Source organism: Empidonax traillii, unplaced genomic scaffold, assembly GCF_003031625.1.
Source record: "Empidonax traillii isolate 1590-97213 ecotype Southwest subspecies unplaced genomic scaffold, ASM303162v1 scaffold361:size2146424, whole genome shotgun sequence".
NCBI lineage: Eukaryota > Metazoa > Chordata > Aves > Passeriformes > Tyrannidae > Empidonax > Empidonax traillii.
Window position 1 is genome coordinate 1,223,473 of NW_020955554.1, and position 20,978 is coordinate 1,244,450.

General features: G+C 43.4%; 1 protein-coding gene across 1 annotated transcript; it reads right to left on the reverse strand.

Annotated features, from left to right (window-relative positions):
• Nucleotides 1-3,159: 3,159 nt before the first annotated feature.
• Nucleotides 3,160-20,001, reverse strand: DGCR8 (DGCR8, microprocessor complex subunit). Its single transcript, XM_027892677.1, has 14 exons — nucleotides 19,891-20,001; nucleotides 13,804-14,812; nucleotides 13,214-13,376; nucleotides 11,900-12,042; nucleotides 10,917-11,199; nucleotides 9,190-9,387; nucleotides 7,770-7,871; nucleotides 7,120-7,218; nucleotides 6,668-6,750; nucleotides 5,627-5,727; nucleotides 5,121-5,227; nucleotides 4,869-4,996; nucleotides 4,410-4,523; nucleotides 3,160-4,073 (listed from the first exon to the last, which is right to left on the reverse strand). Exons 2-14 carry the CDS (start codon nucleotides 14,524-14,526, stop codon nucleotides 3,990-3,992), a joined length of 2,328 nt encoding a protein of 775 aa, XP_027748478.1. The 5' UTR covers nucleotides 14,527-14,812; nucleotides 19,891-20,001; the 3' UTR covers nucleotides 3,160-3,989.
• Between the last annotated feature and the right edge of the window lie 977 nt (nucleotides 20,002-20,978).

A 20,978-nucleotide genomic window follows, 5' to 3' on the forward strand; every position in this document is an offset into this window, starting at 1 on the left:
GAAAACCAGCAAAATCTGCAGCCCCCAGCTGTGCTGACACCCCCCCTGCCCAGCAACAGCAGGTACCACAAGCAGCACTTTGGGCTGAGACATTCCCAACCTTGCCATCATTTTAGTAAAAATACAAATCCCAGTTCAAGAAGACATGGTAATTTATTCCAAGTGTTTAACCATTTCAACATTCAATTCCTTACCAAAAAGATAATCAAGTACTTCCCTAACCAGTGAGCTTGCATTTAATTTCCATTAAAACACCTACAGGACTCAAGGAATAAAAGAATTCCTTTTTTCTAGATATGCTTAAGCCACGGTAATACTGATCACACTGGTGCATTTTTATAATATCAAACTTTATTGCTCAAAACTAATTGTCTGAAAAATACACATGTAGTACTCAAAGACCAAACACAGAGGATTACATGATTGTGCAGAAAAAAAGCAAGCAGAGGCTCAGTGAAAATGAGGCTTTATAGTTGTACCAATTTAGCACTGGCATCAAGCAACTGCACCCCCCTCAACTCAAAGAGCAACCACTGTTACCTGCTCGGGCAGTAAGGATGGACTGGTTTGTTTTGTTTTGTTTTCCCACCTCCTCAGAATCACACTGCAATACTGTAACTGATCGTTTTATTTGGTTAATAACAGCATGGCTTCTTGCACTTCACATTCCTTCCCACGGAAAGTCAGGAGGGTTTCACTTCCTGAACTTCACTCCAGGACCAAAGTACAGTTTAGAGAATTAATAAGATAATCATGATGCTTTTAAATACTTGGATGTTACAAATATATTTGTATAAAGCCTAACAGCATCACAGGAGAATGGAAGTTCACATACAACAGTTAAGTTTATGCATAATAGTCTTTCCAAACTTCTGAGTACCCAACTAATTCATCAGTTTTGTCTAATAAATACGTAAAAAAAGCTGATAACTGGTGTTTCAGTAGGTAGCATCTGACTAGTCACTGCAAGTCACAGTAAGTTTTCTGTCAGTACCATGAAGATTCGAATGCACACTAATTGAATCCTTAAAGTCAATAAACCACACTTTTGTCAAGAAGCACAGAATATGCAAAGCAAAACCAACTAATCCCCAAAGGATGGAACAGTTCTTAAAAATACACTCCATCCCTACAAAAATACCCATCTTCCTCTGGATATAGAAGGGATAAATAACAAGTATCAGTGACAAAAGCAGCAGTTGTTTATGCATTCATACAATCAGATCTAAACCTTTACAGCCGATTACCTAGAAAACACACAAGAGTTACAAGACAAGTTTAGGATACATCTGGAATCACACTGTAAGTGTTCATGCAGAAGCTGAAGTTAATGCAATGATCTATCCTCTATCACAGCAGCTCGTGCTTATGTGCAAATGCAAGACCGTCACACTCCAAACAATAGTAAACATGAAACACAAGAACACCCACACTGACACACAGCAGTTCCGTTGTTTGTTCCAGCAGTTATTGCGGGTTCCTGGACATCTCTCCAGTTAAAGGCTGCAGCAAGGTCTGATACCATCGTGTTGCTTTGTTTTTGTTTAGAATGCATAATACACGTTCTAGGCTTTGGTTCACAATGAAATCTCTGGGTGTTTATTAAGGGCAACGGTCACCTTGTGAATCTGATAGTGGCAGAGTGAGGTAATACAGCAATCCTCTCAAAATTAATGAAAACAAATTGGTAAGCGAGGCATCCATGGATATTCTGCAGGTGACCTGCAAATGCATTGACATTCTGGTTTCAGAAAAATAAAAAGATCTACACGGGTGATTTGTCTTTTACAGTGCCATCCAAGTACAGATTTTTCTGCTGAAAACAGAAGCTGAAATAAAACCTATCTAGAAGAGTAATACATTTAGGCATAGAAGATATAAGCCCTGTCTTTAGGAAAATAAACAAAAAAAAAATCCAATAAAAACAAAGAGACAAACAGCAATCACTGCTTGTCACTACTGCACCAATATTATATACCCTTCAAAAGATGGAGATTTATTAAAGCTATACAAAAAAAAGCAGAGGCAGTGTTTTTTTGTTTCTTTTTTTTTAAGACAGGCCACTTCTTTAAATAATAAGTTTATGTATAGTCTTCAACTACCCGTATCCTGCTGTACCAGGATTACAACTCGTGGAACTAAAAAGCTAAATACAATAATAAAAACTGGGTGGATTTGTATTTGCAGAGACCTCCGAGGGTATCACTCAAACACAGAGACAGGTGGGACTCCAAGAGTCCTCCCGTTTAACCTCAAACATCATAAGCAACGCGTTAGAGAACATCAGCTCGAAATATAAATTAAAATCCAAAGTAATGCAGGATGTAAAAGGAGGTCTTACAATACTGATGCCAACATTGCTCAAATCCAGTAGGCACTAAATTCAATAAACTGCAGCGCTCCCTGTGGAACACGGGAAATCAAAAACCCCACCCCAAAACCCAAAGGAAAATCCAACCCAAAGAAGCCCTCGAGCCCCGGGGCCCTGTCGGGGAAGCAGCAGGAGCTGCAGCAGGTGCAGAGAAGGTCGTTCACTGCCAGGAGCAGGGGGTGAGGACAGAGCAGAGCAGCTCCTGCAGTCACTGAGAAGAGCCAACACACAACAGATCCCGAGCAGAACAGACCCCCCCCTGCAGAACAACCCCTGCCAGCGGTGCCATCAGTCACTGCAGCCACAGCTCCTCCTGGGCTGCCCCTCTGCCAGCACTGCCAGAGCTGACAGCAACCCCTGCACGTCTGTGACCTCCTCACTGTGAGCACAGCCAGCCCCTCGTGGGCTCACTCTACTCATTACTCTATGGCATAACCCAACTCTACATTCTAATGCGCAGAAGTTACACATTTTCTTTAAAAACTAAAAACGCAATTTAAAAAAAAAAAAGTAAAAACGAAAGCTTCTTAAAAAAAACCTAAATTGCTGCAGTTATTTCAGATTTTAGGGTTGTGTTGATTCTTTTTGAAATTCATTGCTTTTATGGTGCAAATCAATTAAGACTTAATTGATCGAGTCAGATGTAATCTGACACCAAACAAATGAGAAACTGTTTTATTGCTGGGAGAAGGGAGTGGAAAGTCTTTAAACACATCATTGGCAAAGTATATTCGGACTATCAACCATCATCAGCTGCGTTTTGGCTCCAAGCTTTGAAAACAGCCTTCCAAACTACAGTTTTTGTTTTAATCGTGTAACCAGGGCCATGTTTTCCCTGTTCAAGTGATCTGTAAACTATCACAGGCTCTTCTCATTTAAAATAAGCCCCAGTAATTCTGAATATCCAACCTGTTACTCTAAACACTACCAGGTGTACTTGTTCAAGTAGTAAAAAAGTCTACGCCCTGTGATCTCAAATAACTAAGCCTGGCAGGAGACAAGAAGCAAAACAAAAACAGCATTACTGGCCTAATCCTATGGCATTAGGAACATTGCTCATCACTTTCCTGTATTTGTCACCAAAGTGTCTTATCAGTGCATATTATTATGTGCTGAAATGCAACAAAACTTTTCACAAAAATAGTTTTAGGCATGTTCATACAAGAAGATGTACATATATTTCTTTTATATATACATATATATGAATGTGTATATATATAATATCAGCTTCAACCTGTACATAGATATTCTGAATTTCACACTTAAAATACATCCATTCCAACAACATGGATGGCTTCCCAGGAAAAAGTGCTTGATTGATTTTCTCCTGTGTGAACATGCCTGTCCTCTGTGCATCTGCCAAGTAAGAGACCTTTATGATCAATCCTTTAAAGGTACACATCTCAGAGGTATTAAAAAAGGAAAAAAAAAAACTAACCAAAGAAAAAGAAAACTAGGAAAAAGTAATATTGCCCTGATGATGCAAAAAGAACAATGCATAACTGAAGCAGCTTGGATTTCAAAAGTTATCTTGCATTCTGCAGCAAACAATTTTGAAATAATTGTTGAAAATCTAGTTCCTCCATTTGTGTTATTGCTCCCCACTTGCATTTTCTCCTCACACATCAACAGTGCAGAGAGGTTCACTCCCAGGCTGAGCAGATTCCACTATTGTCATCTTGGGTTTCTTCCGTGTTTCCTCCTGCAGAGACATTAAACAGCCCCCCCCCAGAGTCATAAAGAGAAGAGGATCACAAAACACCAGCAAATTTGGAACAGTTTTAGCCAAACTCCTGCCAATTGTTGTGCAAGGCTAACTTGGGCTGATGTTAAGAATAAATTTACTGAAGTAGGTACAATTAGGTTATAAGACAGTTTAAAGAAGAGGAACATCTCTCTAGAAGTAGCACCCCAGTCGGGTTTTGAGGAGCTCTCTCCACCTGAGCTACTGGGTAAAACCAGCAAAGCCACCTGACCACTGGTCCAGGTGAACTGTGGCACTTGTGCTGTTTGTGAATCCACAAGAACATTTACTCACTCTTTCCTGTGCCAGTTTTTTCATTTCCTCCTGTAACTTGTTCAGGATGTGCAGATTTGGCTTGTTCTTTTTGGCATACTGCTGAAGTTCTATCACACTTCTATCAGAGGTTTCCTATTCAACACAACCATAAGCAACAACCGATCAAAATCATGAACATGAAGCAACAGCTGCACTTCCTCAAGTAATAACATGTATTTCCACAAGTTGGTTCAATGTTAAAATATTTAATAGGTGATATAATTTTGACCTGGAAGATGCCAGGTTAGCACAGTGATTCCTGTCAGTGAAATCACTGCTCTTGTGCTCTGGCAATAACAAGGTACAGGTTCCCTTCAGAACTGAGAACTGCCCTCAGCAGGAGGGACCAGCACGCCCCAACACACCCCCTAAAGCTCTGCTGGGGCTAAATTAACCCCCCAGGAAGATCCAAAACTCCAGTGCCACAAGAGCAGTCACCTGTTTAACCAGCTTGCTGTTCTCCCTCCCGTACATCCGCAAGAGAGAGCCCCAGTTCTTCACATGTGGGTGCAGGAGCTGCAGGATTTTCTGGGAAGCCAATTGCTTCCCCACTCTCTTATTTTTGCCTGTAAAAGCAGTCACAGCAGAGTGTCAGCCCTGTGCCACGAACACAAACCTTGCCCTGTGTCAGTCAGCAGGAGGAGCAGGGCAGAGGAGCAGCCCCCAGGGGTCCCTCCCCGCTCTACTTACACCAGCCTCGCACCGTGTGCTTCCCGCACGTCATCACGTATTCACTCTTCTGATTTTTCCCAGGAATCACTTCAAACTTGATGGATGTGTCACCCATTCCGTGGTTTCTTTAAGCACAAAGTCAGGATCACACACTAAGTAAAACTACAAACAACTCCAGTGGTTGCAGTTATCTTCTGGAGTCATTGCAATGAAATTAGTCAGTAATAAATTCCAGAACGTTCATTAATGAAAAGGGTTTTTTTTAGGTCAGTAACTCGAAAAGGCAAGCCTGGATAAAGAAAAACCAAATATACGTCCCACAACTAAATTCTGATCTCAGAAGAGGCATTACCAGCAAACCTGAATTAAAAATGACTCAGCACTGCCCAGCTCAGTCCCCACCAAGCCTGCAGAGCCGGGGGAGCAGAGCGAGCTCAGCCAGCCCAGCAATGCCAGGTACTGACCAACAAACACTGCAGGAACAGCAGCTGTGCCCCACAAACCACCCCAGGCTGCAGCCTTACCTTTTAAGGCACTCATGGAGAATCTGATATGGAGACAAGAGTCCAGCTTTACTGGTGAGTTCATATACCCGTGAGTCCTCAATACTGATATGGTTAAAATACTGCAAAGGAAGTGAGAAGGGTCATTGTGCTTCGTGCAAACACCACCCCAAAACTGTCCCTAACCCTCAGTTCTCTTTTGCTACACTCAACAAGATCTGTTGCTCTCTGCTTAATACTTAAAAAGAGCTTTTAAATCCGTAATGGGAGGTATTTATCAACATGATTAAAACTGCCACACCTGATCACACAGCTACTGGCACATCTTGTATCTTAAAACAGTGGAAAAAATAGTTTATGTTTTCCTCATGACCATTTCAGTAGTGTAGGGGATACACCACAGTTTGAAGTCAAAGCAAGGGTACAAACAGCTCATTTTGGATACTGCACTTTTTTAAATTAAAACACTGCTTTCAGGCTGATCACTGATTTGTCCTTTACTCCTGACTGGTGCTCTGTGAGAAGTACCACTGATCAATGAACTATTTCATCCTTCCAGCACCTGAAAATATAGCACATATTCTCCTCTTAAAGAAACTTTCCCTTTGATTTTCTCAAGTGTCACTGCCTGAAGTCTGAGATCGACAGGTAAGTAAAGATGTCTCAGAAGCCTGAGCACTTCCAGTTCTTCGTTGGTGTCCTAAGATGATCCCACAAACCCAGACAGCACTTAGCTCTGAACCTTTCAGAGCATCAGCCAGAGGATTCTGGAAACAAGGATAGTACAGGCAATCTGGTATCTGGGAACCTTTCAGGTCTTCAGTAAGTGACCTGATATAACCAATAAGGAATTAGTTCTCTGCATCACAATAAATTTTCTGATCAATTCCAACTAAAAGTGGTATTTTCATTGCCACAGGTCTTGCTCTAAAACAAGAATTTCACGTTTCCCTTTGACTGAGAGAACAACCTTATGAATTTCCCACTGTATTTGACACTGAAGGTGCAATGTTTCTAAAAACAGCCTGCAACAGTGACAGCCAGGAAGCAACAGCTCAGTACCTCAAGTTCTTGACTGTCTTTGGGCTTCTCCTCAGAGGTCTGTTTAACAAAGTCAGGAATTAGGATTTCCAGTGTAGCTCGAGCTGCAGGAAGTGATTAAACACCTTGATTAAGATGAGCAGAGACATCAAAGCTCCAACAAGTTCTTCCTAGATGGATCACTAGAGACAGGCTCTCACACTGCTCCCCAGTGTCCCCAGGAATGTGCAGGCAGGGGAACAGAGCCAGTCCCTTCCTGGCTTTCTGCCCCAGCCCATTGCTGACCCGTGGCCAGGCAAAGGCTCTCTCAGTATTTATCAATTTTGCCAAAAGGCCACATCTTAAAGGTACACATCTTAATGACTGTTAACAAAATTATTCCTACCTACTACAGCAAATGTGTCATTTCCAAAGCAGAAATGAAAACAGATAAACAAAGCAGGAGTTGGTATTAGGAAAGAAAAAACCGTTACCAGCTTTATTCTTGGCAAGTTTTTTGCTGCTGGCAGTTCCTGCCCCGTAAGTGACTCCATCAATAATAACTGAGGCTCCAAAAGGTTCACTTGGGTTCTCTGGAAATGGAGGAGGAAAGTAAAAGAAAGCTTTTCAGAACTCTCAGTGTAAAATACACTCACCATGAACATGAAATACCACCATACCAAGGCTTTCTTTTCTTCATTTCAGCTTCAAGAGGGATGGAAATTGTTTATTCTTCATGAAGACTGAAAAATTCCGTACTTGAGTATAAGAAAGACTACCAAGAGTTTTCCATTGACAGAGACTTACCACCATACACTCAAATTCTCCCAAATAAAGAACATTTTAAGAGACCACTGGTAATCTGCCAGAATTCAAGTATTAACACCCAAGTTTTGTATCCCAGTGTGAATACCAGAGCTACACATTCTGATATTGAAAATTCAGGTAAATTATGTAATACATACAGAGGAATAACATAGTTCTGAAGAATTATAACAAGTCCTCAAAAAAAAAAAACAAAAAAACAAAAAAACCCACCAAAACAAAACAGCAAAAGAATTAAGGGAACATTCATTGTACCACTTCAGGAAGCAAACCCCAACATTAATTTGATTCCGGTTCTATTTTAAGAAAACAGACTTACCACATTCAAAGAAATTGTAAACAGGGCGAACCTTCAGGACTCGTTGCATATACTCGTGCAGGATGCAAACTTCAGACTTCCCGTTGGGATTGATGACAAACTCTGCACAAGAGACAAGGACAGGGGAGAAGCTAAGTACTTCCAGTCTATAAAGGATAATTTCTACTCCAAATAAATCAGGAAATCAATCACAAACTCCAAGGGGTAAGTGCTTGCTCAGATGAAGTGCACTGTTGTTGAATCTGGCACAGGTAATTGAGACCTCCCAGATCATCTTCACTGAAGAAGTGTTGAGGTGCAAGTGAGAAGTTTCTACCAACAACTAGAAGTGCACTAATTATGAGCTAAGTCAAACATTCTGTGCTCAGTGTTTGCAGCCCCATGGCATTTTTGGCAGCAAACATCAATTACAGATCCTCTAATTTGCTCCTAAACACATCAGAAGGGAGGTACAACAACAGGCACATAGACTTCAAATCCCCAAACCAGAATCATTCCCCCACTCCCAGCCCTCCCCCACAAAAATCCTGTTTAGCAGCCACAGATCAGGGCACTGCTTCCTTGCCATGACTCTGCTCTTTTTATTTCAAAGATTACTTTTTGGCTGGATGGGATTTTTTTCCCTGTAACAGTATCATCAGTCCAGAGCACAAACCCTGGCTCAGCAGGCAACAGGGGGGAGAAAGTTAAGATTACATAGATAAAGTGCAAGTAAGTCTTTAATTTAGAGTTTCAATGTGGCTCTAAACCTGCACTTGAAGATAAAAATATTAAATGAAAATTCAGCTGCACCTCCCTGTAACAGGGAATGGTCAGTATGAACTCATGAGCTTTAGTTCTGCTAAGGAGAAGAAACTCAGAAACATGACAAGGCACAAAATAAAACCAGAATCCAAGTCACAGGTCTAATGGCCATTTTAAACATCAGACTGCAGCCAGATGTGCTATTACGGATACACAAGGGAACACTCCAGCTTGTTCTCAGACACGATACCCACTCCTCACACCCAGGACAACTGCACACACATCTGTATTTTTAACAGGAGGTTTTAATCTGGATCAATATGGCATTTGTAACCAGTCCCTAATTTGGGACCAACTAGAACTGGTACAGAACTGAGAAGGCAGCAGCACTGTGTGACAAGGCAGGAGGGTTTTCAGCCACAGCCAACGGTAACTAGAGCTGAAGGCAGTCACTCCTTACCAGGACTGTGACCTTCAATAAAAATCTGTTTGTTTAGAAATTATTCTTTTAAATAGGAAGCCTATTTTGACAATATTTTCCCTTTACTATGTAATAGGATGGATCAAAGAACACAGAATTCCAGATCAAGGAAAAAGGGACTTCTTAGAGGTTTTTTTAATTTTCAGCCAAGCTCAGAACTGCTGTTAGTCCTGAAGCGCAGGCAGGGAAGCCAACCTTTCTTGATGGGTGCATCCTGCACGGACAGGGTGATGAGTTTCTGGTTGGCAGGCAGGATGGGCCGCTCGGACTCGGCCTGCTTGCGCTTCATCTCGCGGTTGAACTGGCGCCGCTCGGCCCACGTGCGGAACTTCTTCACCGTCACCTGCTCGAAGTCAAAGCGCTTCTCCAGGTAACGCCGGAAATCCTCCAGGTCTGAGGGACACACACAGGTTACTGTCTCTGCTTCACCACGGGGCAAGCAGTCAGCTCTCTGTTTCCACAGTCTGAACACGCCATAATTACACTCCTCCAGCAGGAGCCAAAGGTTATGATGCTATTTTACGGTAACAGAACAAATTACACGTTTTCCTCTTACTGGGTCAAATGCAAAACGTTTGTGCAAACTGGAAAACAACAGAAAGGACTGTGTTCTGTCACCTGAGGATTCTACTGAGCCCTAACTAGCACAGTACCCACCACAGTTTGTAACAAACACTGGTAATTGTTCTACTCCAACACTTCCCTGTACCTGAAGCAAGGCACACGGTGAGTACAGCAGTTCTGCTTTTACCTCAGCTGCCTGAGCCCTCCTAGTACTGCCTGTTCATCAAACTGTGTAATGATGCTGCCTGAACTCCAGCAGTGCCTGCAGCCTCTGAGCAGAACCTGACACACGAATTTCACACACAGAGCACTAGGGACTGCCCCCTGCTTCTCCTTTATAGGATACTTCTGCAGATACAGTCAGCAAAAGCATCCACAGCTGTAAACAAACAAAAGCAAGCTGCTGGCATTGTTTCCTTCCACAAGGAACTCCATATGCAAGTCATGCTTGTACTTGATCAGTCAGTATTTTTTCAGTAATACAGAACAGATCCTATTTGAAGAAAGAGAGATGAACTTCACATAGAAAAGTGCTCACTAGTTTTAGTTTTGTTGCTAAATACTAGTGATTTTTTTTTTTTAAACCTTCTGGTATGTTTTTCTGAGCTAACAGGAGACATGTAGCATCAAGGACAGGTTTTATGTTTGAACACCAAAGGCACACAGCAGCCTATGATCCATATCAATACTCTGAGGAACATTAATTTACATGGATGGGACTCTCAGGTATGCAGATGTGGCAAGTGGCACAAGAGCTTCCTCTCCAAGTTCCTCTAAGTTAGGCAGTGACTTTGGCATGACTTCTTCAGACAACTTTTTGTGAAAAGGCTACTAGGATTGTATTAATAAAATAGTGAAGCATCACCTCCCTTCACGAGTCCAATTATATTTGCATGACTTATTCTGCTAGAGTTGTAAAAATAAGGAAATACATCTTTAAGAGCTGAAAACAGGTACAATTCAGCCAACATAGAGGCTGCAGAGAAAAGCCCACTTAAACAAGTCACAGAAACACACTTGACAACAGCCATTCAAATGTATACATTGACTTAACTGAGGGTTAAACTGAGATAAAGTCTACAGGACTAAACTTCTCAAACCTTCACATTTTTGGGGTAAAACCTTTCCAAATGGACTCTCAAGGCTTCAGCCAAATTCTTCCCTGTATTTCTCTTCCGTTAAAATCAACATTGATTTCTGGTTCTGGATCTGTTTCTCCGGATCTCAGACCACGCAGGCAGATAACTGACCACCTGATCTCAGGCAAGACACCCCTCAGCTGCCAGGTCTGGCATAAAGACTCCCAAATGTCATTACCCCAACTCCAGGCAAGGAAAGACCCCACGTGCCATACATACCTACAGATTCATCTTTACATACTTCAACTTTGGCCTTAACTTGTCCCAAGGCTCCTTGTGCTGCATCTGCCCCTGAGGGGTCTTTGTCATCCAAAGGCCCAGAGTCAGCAGCAGTGGAATCTGGCTCTTCTGTCTGGCAGTCCAGTTCGGAGGATTTATCGAGGTGCTTTACGGGTGATACCTCCCCATTTGGGGTTATGTCATTGTTTTGTTCCCTCTCCTCGTTTTCCTTCATTTTTTTGTAATGAAAGCAAGGAATGCTACTAAGGGGAGGATCATGTTTCTGCAAATATAAAACAACACAGAAGGTATCAGTATCTCAAGGTCGCCAAAAGCAAAACTCACACCCAAGAGATGCAACCAAGACAGAAGTTACTTTTGCTCAGTCCAGGCTCTCTTTGGTCAGCCATCTCATTGTGCTCAAGAGCTGAACAGGGCCACTCCTGTGGGATCCTGACAGTGCAACCCCGATCCAAACCTTCCCAGAGTGTTGCTGGTTCAGGGCCAGACTTCCTGCTCACTTATGTGCAAACACTACCTGCTGTCATAAAAACCACTCAGCTTTCCCGGGGCAGAAGCCCAGGGCATTAAATCCAGCTTCTGTAATTCCTTGGGTTCAGGACTGTCACATCCTTACTTCTGTAAGTGTGGACCATGAGCCACAGCTCAGACTAGTTTATAGCTACAAATAAATGATCCATATATATTGCACGGTGGAACAAACCCACGATTTTTCAGCCATATGCTGGAAAAACAAAGGCACCGAACAAGATCATGTCATTCTCTTCAACTGCCCAAACAGAAAAACTAAGCACCTAAGAAAAATCCTATCAAATTTTCAGAAATAGAAGCGTTTACTTTTCAGGGACCTTGTTTTAACACTGCAAAAAAAGCCCACTGAAGGAGAAAAATACTGAAGCGCTTGCAGGAACACATCTCATTTTTCACTCTTAGTAAGCACGTAAGGAATTGACAGCTCTCACCCTTATGCTTCCTGTTCCCAAGAAATAAGGTCTAGACCAGGTAACAACTCTGGATTCTCTGTGCAGATATACAGGAATGCCCGAGTTATGGAATGTCATGATCCATCCATCCGGCAAAGGCTCTGTGGGAGGGCGGCCACGACCTTGAAAGCAAAGAATGGCTTTAAACTTGCACAGACTGCTTAAAAGAAGAATCCAGGCTTTTATTTACTGCCTTTCCTGTCTCAAAGAATAAAACTGCACTGCAACAAGATGAAAGATGTTTTGTAGAGAGAAGTTGTTTTAATAACAAGGTATATGCTTCTAACCCACTCTAAATCCTGAAAAATTACAGATTCCATTATGTTCTCAGCTGAAAGACAACAGAAGCACTAATTTTTATACAGACTGCTTTGTTTGTTTCTTCAGTGGACTTTCCATTAGTCTTTTTTATGTATTTAAGCACCACTATATTTACTGGAAAAAAGTCACACTTGCTTTAGAAACAACTGAATTTTCCATTAAAATTTTTTTCACTTGACATTTGGGAATAAATTTGCATTGAGACACCACCAGAGCTACAGATCCAAACAGCCAGCAAAGAGTTCCTTTACAAGCCGAGGTCTCGCTCCTCTGTACACCAGAAATCAGAGACCATTCACCTTTGCTGGAAGCCTCCTGGCAATCCTAGGTTAGTACAGAGTTTTGGAGGGAAAACCTGTTTGGTTTCCTACTTCAAAACATACTGAAGCTGTAAAGTATTCCTCTAGAGTGTGTTCAAATTCTAATGCTAATTCAGAATATTTTGAGGTAAATTCTCCTGGATTGGTTCACATTCTCAGCTCTTCTTTATCAGCAGTTTCTAACATTTACACAACAAAATCAGATAAATGTCCACTGCCTTTTCCAGTCATTCCTCATAACCCAGTATTGCATGGAGACTTCACATGGAGCAATTTCAACAGCAGGAGTTGTGTAACTAAAGCAGGAAAAGGTCCACAATGACCACAGAGTCTTCAGCTGATTCATGGTATTGGAGACAAGAGCTCCAGATCATCCTCGTTCACCTCCCTGCCACTGAGGTAACATCCGTCATTATTTTTCACAAATCCACACACTAAAATGGATTCTTACTAAATAAAACAGATCAAGAGCAAAAAGCAACTTCACTGTTTAGGGACACGAGAAATCCCACAGTAAGACGCCTCCAAACAGTAAAATTCTCCAACACATGAACAATTCCATAAGAACTGCTACCCCACATGCTGATACACTTCTGTTCCACAGACACAAGCCAGTACAAGAACTGGAGTTATTTAATGAACATGAACTTACTCTTCAGGACAGTTTTAATTTTGGTCATCATTGGCTGCACACTTGTTTCTCCATCAGACTGGTGATCACTTTCCCCACCGTATTTCTCATTATCTAGTCTCCTTGTCTTGGGTGCTCGAAGACCCTCCTCCAGCAGAGCATCCACATCATTATCAAAGTCATCCTGAAAGAGACTTCATCAGACACTATCCCTCTGGGTCTACCAACCTCCCTTTTCCCTTGCAAAGAGAAAGCACACATTTGTGATATACACTTCCACAGAGAAACTAGACACTTCCAGTGATTCCAGTAAAAAGACTGAAAAATAAGAAAATAAGTTTTGTGAGAACTGTATTTTTCATGATAAAATGAGCTGCAATTGTGTGAAAAGACTTTTAAATGCTATTTTTAAACACAGTACAGAAGCTGCCACACAACTCAGGAGTTGAACCAAAGTACTTTAAAGAAGTTTTCAGCCGAAGCCCTGACTCTGAAAATTGTGCCTTTTTGACTCACATACTGCACACTTCTAGAAGAGACTGTTTCTTTGTGTATTTTTCTCTAGCCACTTGGAAATCTCTTACCCACCAAAAACCTGTGGATTTGCTTACCTCATATGAGAAATTCAAGGTTTCTTCATCCACTTTATCTCTTTGAACGATTGCTTTAGATGTGAACCCTCCTCCTTCTTCATCTATTTCCATCAAATTGTCGGTAAAGTCTTCTAGCTCATCCAGAACTGCATATTCCACTCTCTTTTCCTGATCAATATCATTTTCATCATCCTTCTTGTCCTCACCGTCACCCCCTATTCCTACAGCTTTACCATTGCTACCACCGAAAGGACAAACATGCAAATCCCCATTGACATTATTAACACCAAACTCCGCATCTGCCTTATAATCCTGCTCAACTCCAGTGTACAGAACTTTCCTGTCCTTGCTCTTGCAGCTCTCAGTAAAGCTAACACTAATCTTCACATCCTTCAGCAGCTTGAGGTCCGGGCTGAACTTGCGGCCGGCGGGTGCGTGGCGGGCCGTCCTCGGGCTCTGCTCGCCGCTGGCAGGGTCTATGATGAGACGGCTTTTGTAGCAGGCAGATCCCTTAGTGAGCAGCTGAGTTCTGCAGAGACTGTGCGTGTCCCCAGCGGGGCTATCTGACTGTCCATCACCACCAGAGCCAACGTCCATTACCTCTGCGTCACTGGACGTTTGCAGGGGAGGTGGTGGAGGCTGTTCGCTGGGCGGCAGAGGTGGGGGACAACTGGGACTCTCCACATTCGTCTCCCTCGCAGGTTCTTTGGGGAGGGGTGGCACACTTTCATAGGTCTCCATGTTTTTAAAACTACTGGCTTTTAAAAAGAACAAACCAAGGCTTTAGTAAATGTTTATGCCTATCCTCCTAACATGCACAAGTCCATCAGGGTGGGGTTATCGTGTTCTAGTCAATATGCAACACTGATGATTCAGTTAAGCTGACTACATTGTTCTTTTCATTAATGTAGACAGCTTTCAGAATCACTGTCTCAATTATTGGAAATCACAATGCATTCAGCTTAAATAGCTGAAGACTAAGACTGCATCTTCATTGGACAAGCACGTCTCCTTTTCTTCTTTCAACCTACAAGAAGAAGAAGAAGAAAAAAAAATTTGTCACAGGGAAAAATGGCAAGAGCATCCCAGGCAGAAAGAAAACACCCCACTCCTGCTCTAATTTCAAGCAGAAGAGCGACATTTTTCCAGTGAAAAACGCAGGGTACCCAGAGCTCACTCTGAAAGAGGCTGGAATTCCACTGGGTTTGCTGCTTGAGCTGTTCACCAGCACAGGAATTTGCTAACACAGCTGCCCTGTACTACGATTAGTTGACTATCTCTGCTTGATTAGCAGGCAGGGCATTAAGCATGACAGACTAAAACCTGTGCATTTTGGGGAGGTTCTCCCATCATTTAAAACAACCTGGCACTCAAGCCATACTTACCCACGCAGCAGAAAGGATAATTAGCTTACAGTTTAAGACAATCTGCAAAACCAAGAGGATTTTAACAACTCTGGTCTGTAAGACGTGGCTTTTCAAAGTTTAAGTTATTAGGTATTTTTGAAACCTCACCGGAAGTTTTAACAGGAAGTCTCATGCTTTACTAAAACCTCACAGAAAATCACTCTCTGGATGGTTGGATATTACACACTTGATCTTGTATTTTGTACTATTAGGGACCTACTTATTTGTTATGTCCAAAAAATTCAGGTCCAGAAACATACCACTGAAGCTCAAAATAATTTTGGAAGGTATTTAGAAGTCAGTGTTTTAGGTAATTTAAACTGGAAAAAATATTCAACTGCTCTAGAAAAATTTTACAGGGGATGGGGAGTGTGTGTTTAGGGCTTGTTTATTTTTTACATTAAGTGGGTTCTTTCTACCATGTCTGTGATGCCTTCTTCACCGATACTTTTGTCACCTGTGCAGCACCACAAGCACCTGGGGAAAGGAAGCACAATTTCTTACCTGCTTATTTTGGTTTCTCCCAGTCCCTCCATGCCAGCCCAAACTAGGCTTAAATCTTCCAACCAGCCAGAAACGAAGCAGTGTCACTGCCCAGGGCAGCTGGCTCAGCCTGCCCAGTCCAAAGCATCCCCAGGGAGCAGAGACAGCCAAGCCAAGCACTGTGGCAGGACAAGCTGCAGGTGCTTGGTGTTGAGTGGAACACTGCAGGCAACAGGGCAGAGTCTGGGCTGGCATGAGGGACTGACACAGAAACCAAATATCATTGTCTCAGGTATCTCTAGGCCAGCCCAGGAGGAACAAACCAACAGCAATATCCAAACACCAAGGCAGGAAGCTGGGAATAAGAAGTTATAACGGGATCAATTAAAACTCAACAACATACACAGGCCACCTACCTGGAAAGAGGAAGAAAGCAAAATATCCAACAGAGCCAACTCTTACATTAGTGATCTGGCAATAAAGCAAGTTCTGCTGGGGCAGCAGAGCAGTTCATGTTTTGTGCTCGTTTTTTAAACGCACTCAAGATCATCACACATTCAACATGCTGAGCTGGACATGCATTGTAGAGTCACCAAGGAAAAAGGCTCCAATTTGGTAAGAGCTCTAAACAATCCCATCTTCTCTGATACAAACGTGCTGCTTTTCAGATTGGAAAATGGCTCATTCACCAGTAAGACAGACAGTTCTATACATTCATCCTACAAGATGAACACACAATGACCCCAGCAGCAAACAATCCCTTCTTATTTCAGCAAGTTCTACAGAACACCTCTAAAAATATAATTGTCTAATAACCTCCCTCATCTTCAGACTAAAAGAAAAAAAAAGTGAATGACAAATGATTCAAGTTCCTCACAGTAAATCATTAGTGTCTTAATTGTTAATTCTGAACAAAAGAATCAGGAGAGTCACAGCATGCATTCACTAACTCCTGGAAATTAAATGCCTAAGTCATCTAATTTTTCTACCCTAAGAGTCTTCTAAAGACTCCTGAACAAACAATTCCCACAGAAATGCAAGACTGAAATCAGCATTCTAGAATTTGAAAGAGTAATCCCTTCCCCCGTGTTCAACAGCTCCTGGTCCAACCAGAGAGAGTAATGTTGACAAGGCAGCAGCCCTGCTGGTGGATGCCCCTTCCACACCCTGATCCACGTCCTGCTCCTGCACCAAAGGGTGTTTTAACCCCACCAATGTCCATCTCGGTGGCGTTCATCTTCACCTGCCCAGATTTGGTAGTTCACTGATACAACAACTCTGCTTTTTGCAGGAAAGATGTCTTGTTGTTCTATTTCAAGCACTGTTAACAATCAAATTGCTGTTCTCTTCCCTTTCTTGTTGGCCTGGACATGATGAACAGCTGAATGATGAATGCCAAATCACTGCCAGGGATTGTCAACTACGTGGTACAGATACTGTGGCCAGGAAAAGCACTAAAGCAAGGGGAGTTTAAATGAGCTTTTCCACTTCTAGCCACAAACCTGCCACATCCCCAGGATACGATAACAGCCTGGTAGCTCTACAGTTACAGTGGGCTACAATACCTTCCTACAAGCTACAAAAAGCCAGGGAGGAGCAGAGTAACACAAGTCCAATTCCCACCGACCTTCCTGCCAACCGGCACTACAATATGCCCTTTATATCAGGGGCTGGGAAAAAAAACCCACAACAAAACCAGTAAGGATTTTCCCTGAGCTATCAGGTGTTTCAAAGACAGGCAGAAGGGATGGAACCTAAAAGGATGAGTGGGATAAGCTGGTAGGTTACCAACAGCCAAACGGACCTCAGATCACAAGAACACAACTGGCTCAGTATAATGAATTAGGTTGTAACCTAAGGCAGTTTGCATATCGCCATCCTTCATTATTTGTCCTCAAGTGACGTTTTATTGTCCAGGGCTCCACCAAGTTCCATCCCCAGTTTCCATAAGGACTCCTTCCAAAGATATGGAACACCCCTGAGAGCTGCACCAGGCACTCCAAAACACTGCAGGCACTCTGGATGAAAATGAACACACAGCTCATGGTCTGCAGATCCCCAACATGTGCAAATCTCACACTTTTAACTGACATTGGCAGATCATTTTCAAACATCTCATGGCACAAAGTTAATTCAGCAATACAGATAAAGGGGACTCCTAAAAGTAACACAGTGAACCACACAGGTCCCAGCAAAGGCAAGCCTTGGCCTGGTTTGTCTGACAGATGTCCTTTGAAGGCAGAAAAGAAAGAAAACAAACTACTTCTTTGTTTAATAGGTCCCACAACCAGACAGGAGAGGGTTGGGAGAGAAGTACACAGAGAAAAGGGTATTTTTTTTCAAGGCAGGAAAAAAGCAGGATCTTAAAATTGGTAACCAGCACCATCCAAACTCCAAGAACCCCTTCCCTGGACAGCAGCTCAGCATCTAGAAGGGAGCTCCATGAAGAACATTTTTGTCACAGACACCTGCAGCCACAATAAGGAACAGCATATCATAGATTCTCTCCTCAAAGCCACTTTTTAAAAAGAAACTGGATTCTGTGTCAGAAACTGCTTCCTTCACACTCCTTCCCTAAAGGAAGAGTGGCTCAGAGCAAACTCCTCATTTGCTAACCACATACAAAGCCATCCTCTGGTCCCAAATGAAGCTGAATTTATAAGGCCCTGATCACACTGATTAACCCCTGACAAAGTAATTTCTCGCTCTCAGTCACCCACCTTCCTTTTATTATACCTCTTGTATCTTGACACATACAGTTCCAAAAGTAAGTTAATCCTACTTATTACCCCTTCTAAAAAACCCAAACCAAACCCCAAAGAGACCGAATTTACCTTCTTTAAAGCAGAACAGGAAATGCCAAAAGAAGAAATACTCTGTATGTTAATTACCACATACTTGTTCTCTTGTTTCTCTCCATTATCAGCTTTAGAGTAAAGAGATTCTGAAGGAAACAACCACTTTGTGTAAGTCAGTCATGGAGGAAGTTTAAGAAAATGCAGCCAGGGCCCAACAATAGCATTATAACTGGCAAATACGGACAAGGCTCAAGAACTTCTCTAGTTCCTAACACTTCATCCCATTTCAGAAGGAACAGAACACACGATTTTGGGAAAGACACCCTCAGAAATGAGAAAACAACAGCTGCTTTTATAGCTTGACCAGGTTTTCTGGCAAGGTTTAGATATTTTGTTAATTGTGAAAAATAGGAAACTAATTTAAAAAAAAAAAAGGTGAAAATCGGAGTCTAGGAAGGAGGAAAAATATTCTTCCTTCCACATCACACATAAGTCTCTTACTTGTAAAGAAAAGCAACAGACACAAGGAACTAAATTCCTTTCTCTTTCTCTAAAAATGCAAAAATAACCCTGATAACCAAAAGAACTAGCAACCTAACAGAATTAAAAACAGGAACCCTTAAGTTTAATTACCTAAATAGAAGAGACAACTTCTCAACCCGTAAAAGAAAAATGAAAGATCTAATTCCAAGACCTGTAACTCAGAGCCTAAAGGAGTCAAGAAATGGAATGGGTTCACGCCTGGATGTTGGGTGGGCAAACAAACTTGGCAGAGAAACCCGAAGCCTAGGGAGAAAAAGTACAAAAGAACGAACAGTTTCCAGCCAGAAAAAAAAAATAAAAAAAAAAAAAGTAGGGAGAATTAACCTTCCAGAGACTGAACGAGATAATTCACTGTTAACAGAAGGAGCACTCGAGTAGGGACCCTGAGAGCTACAGATACAGCTCATCTTCAGCGCACCACAACAGCTCAGCCCCATCCCCCGGGCAGGCCGGGGACACCGCCCGTCCCTCCGCTCAGCCCCGTCCCCCGGGCAGGCCCGCATGGACCAGGCATTCCCCTCCTTCCCCTCCTCTGCACCATCCCCAGCGCAGCCCCCTGGCCGGGCAGTGGGAAACAAACACACAGACACACAAACAAACCAACCCGCTCTAAGAAAACCCTGAGGGCAGGACGCCCTGGCCGGAGGTGGGGGAGGGGGATGGAAGCGCGGTACAGCAACACCCGCCGGGCAGGGCCTTCCCGCAGCGCTGGGAATGGGTCGGGAAAGGCTCCCGTGGGCTCCACGCCCGGACCGGGCCGGGCGGGGCGGGCGGCGGGAGCGCGGCGGGCCCGCGGGCGCCGCGGCCTGTGGAGCGGAGGGGCCGGTGCCCGCGCGGGCCCGTCCCGCCCGTCGCCCCGCGGGGCCCGCACCCACCTGAGCCATCCCCGGCGGTGCCGCCGCTCCTGTGCCGGGGCCGCGAGCGAGGCCGAGCGCGGCCGCCTCAGGACCGCCGTGCCCCGCTCGGCGCCGCCGCCGCCATCTTTAAACGCCTGCTCCGGGCCCCTGCGCTCCCGGCGGGCGGGGCCCCGCGCGCGCCCAGCCAATCGCGCCCGCCGCCTCCGCCAGCCCCGCTGCGAACCATCGGCAGCCATTGGTCCGCTCCCCTGTCTATCAAACCGCTCCGCCAATGGGGGCGCGGGAGGCGCCCGCCCCCAGGCCGGGCCATGGCGGGGCGGGCGGGCCCTTTGTGTGGGCCGGGGCCGCGGAGGGGCCCGCGGGGCCGTTCGTTCCCCTCACGAGAGGAGACCCCTTCCCTTCCCCACAAACACCGCTTTGTGTCTGTCAGCAGCACAACCGCAGCGCTGCTGCTGCAAGGAGAGCTTACCTAGAGAGGGGAAATCAAAGCAGGGCCGTTCTCCTTGCCATAGGCACCAAGCAGTTCTCAGAACGAGCCCCCGATGTGTTTGCAGTGTTTAGACAGAATTCCTAAATGATTACAGAAAATCTTACGGAATTTATGTAAAATCACTTCTAAAGTGCTAATGAACAGCTGCTGTTCTAATTTGCTCTGTTGCTTTATAATTTGCTTCCCCCGAAAAAGAGCTATAGAGAGCTTTTATTCTAATTATAGGGCTGCCTCTTTTTATCTTCACTGTCAATACTGATTTGAAATCAACATGAGATAGCAAACATTGCCATAACACAGACTGGTTTCATCACCAACAGTATAATAGCACTTAACTATGATAAGTGCTTTTGTTTGCTTCTATATGTAATTTCAGGACATGAGAATATTTTTCTAATATTTCACTCATCTCATGTCTTGGAGGTCCCCAAATCCCGCTATGAAAGATAACAGTAATATTTTAATAAAAATGTTAAATTTGAAGACCCCTGCTAGGCCTTTCATCTTTTTGTCTGACTGGACCAACACATCTAATGAGAGGGTGATAATTTAGATGCAATCTCACGGTACTGTATCAACACATAATAAACAATTACCGAAATTGCTCTAAACCTTT

What these genes read in the sequence shown, in the direction of transcription:
- DGCR8 (XM_027892677.1), bottom strand. Translation starts at nt 14,526, where the DNA reads ATGGAGACCTATGAAAGTGTGCCACCCCTCCCCAAAGAACCTGCGAGG. An exon ending in GGATGCACCCATCAAGAAAG is followed by an intron (nt 7,872 to 9,189) that starts GTTGGCTTCCCT and finishes TCTCTTGTGCAG; the next exon opens with AGTTTGTCATCAATCCCAAC. An exon ending in TTACAATTTCTTTGAATGTG is followed by an intron (nt 7,219 to 7,769) that starts GTAAGTCTGTTT and finishes CTCCATTTCCAG; the next exon opens with AGAACCCAAGTGAACCTTTT.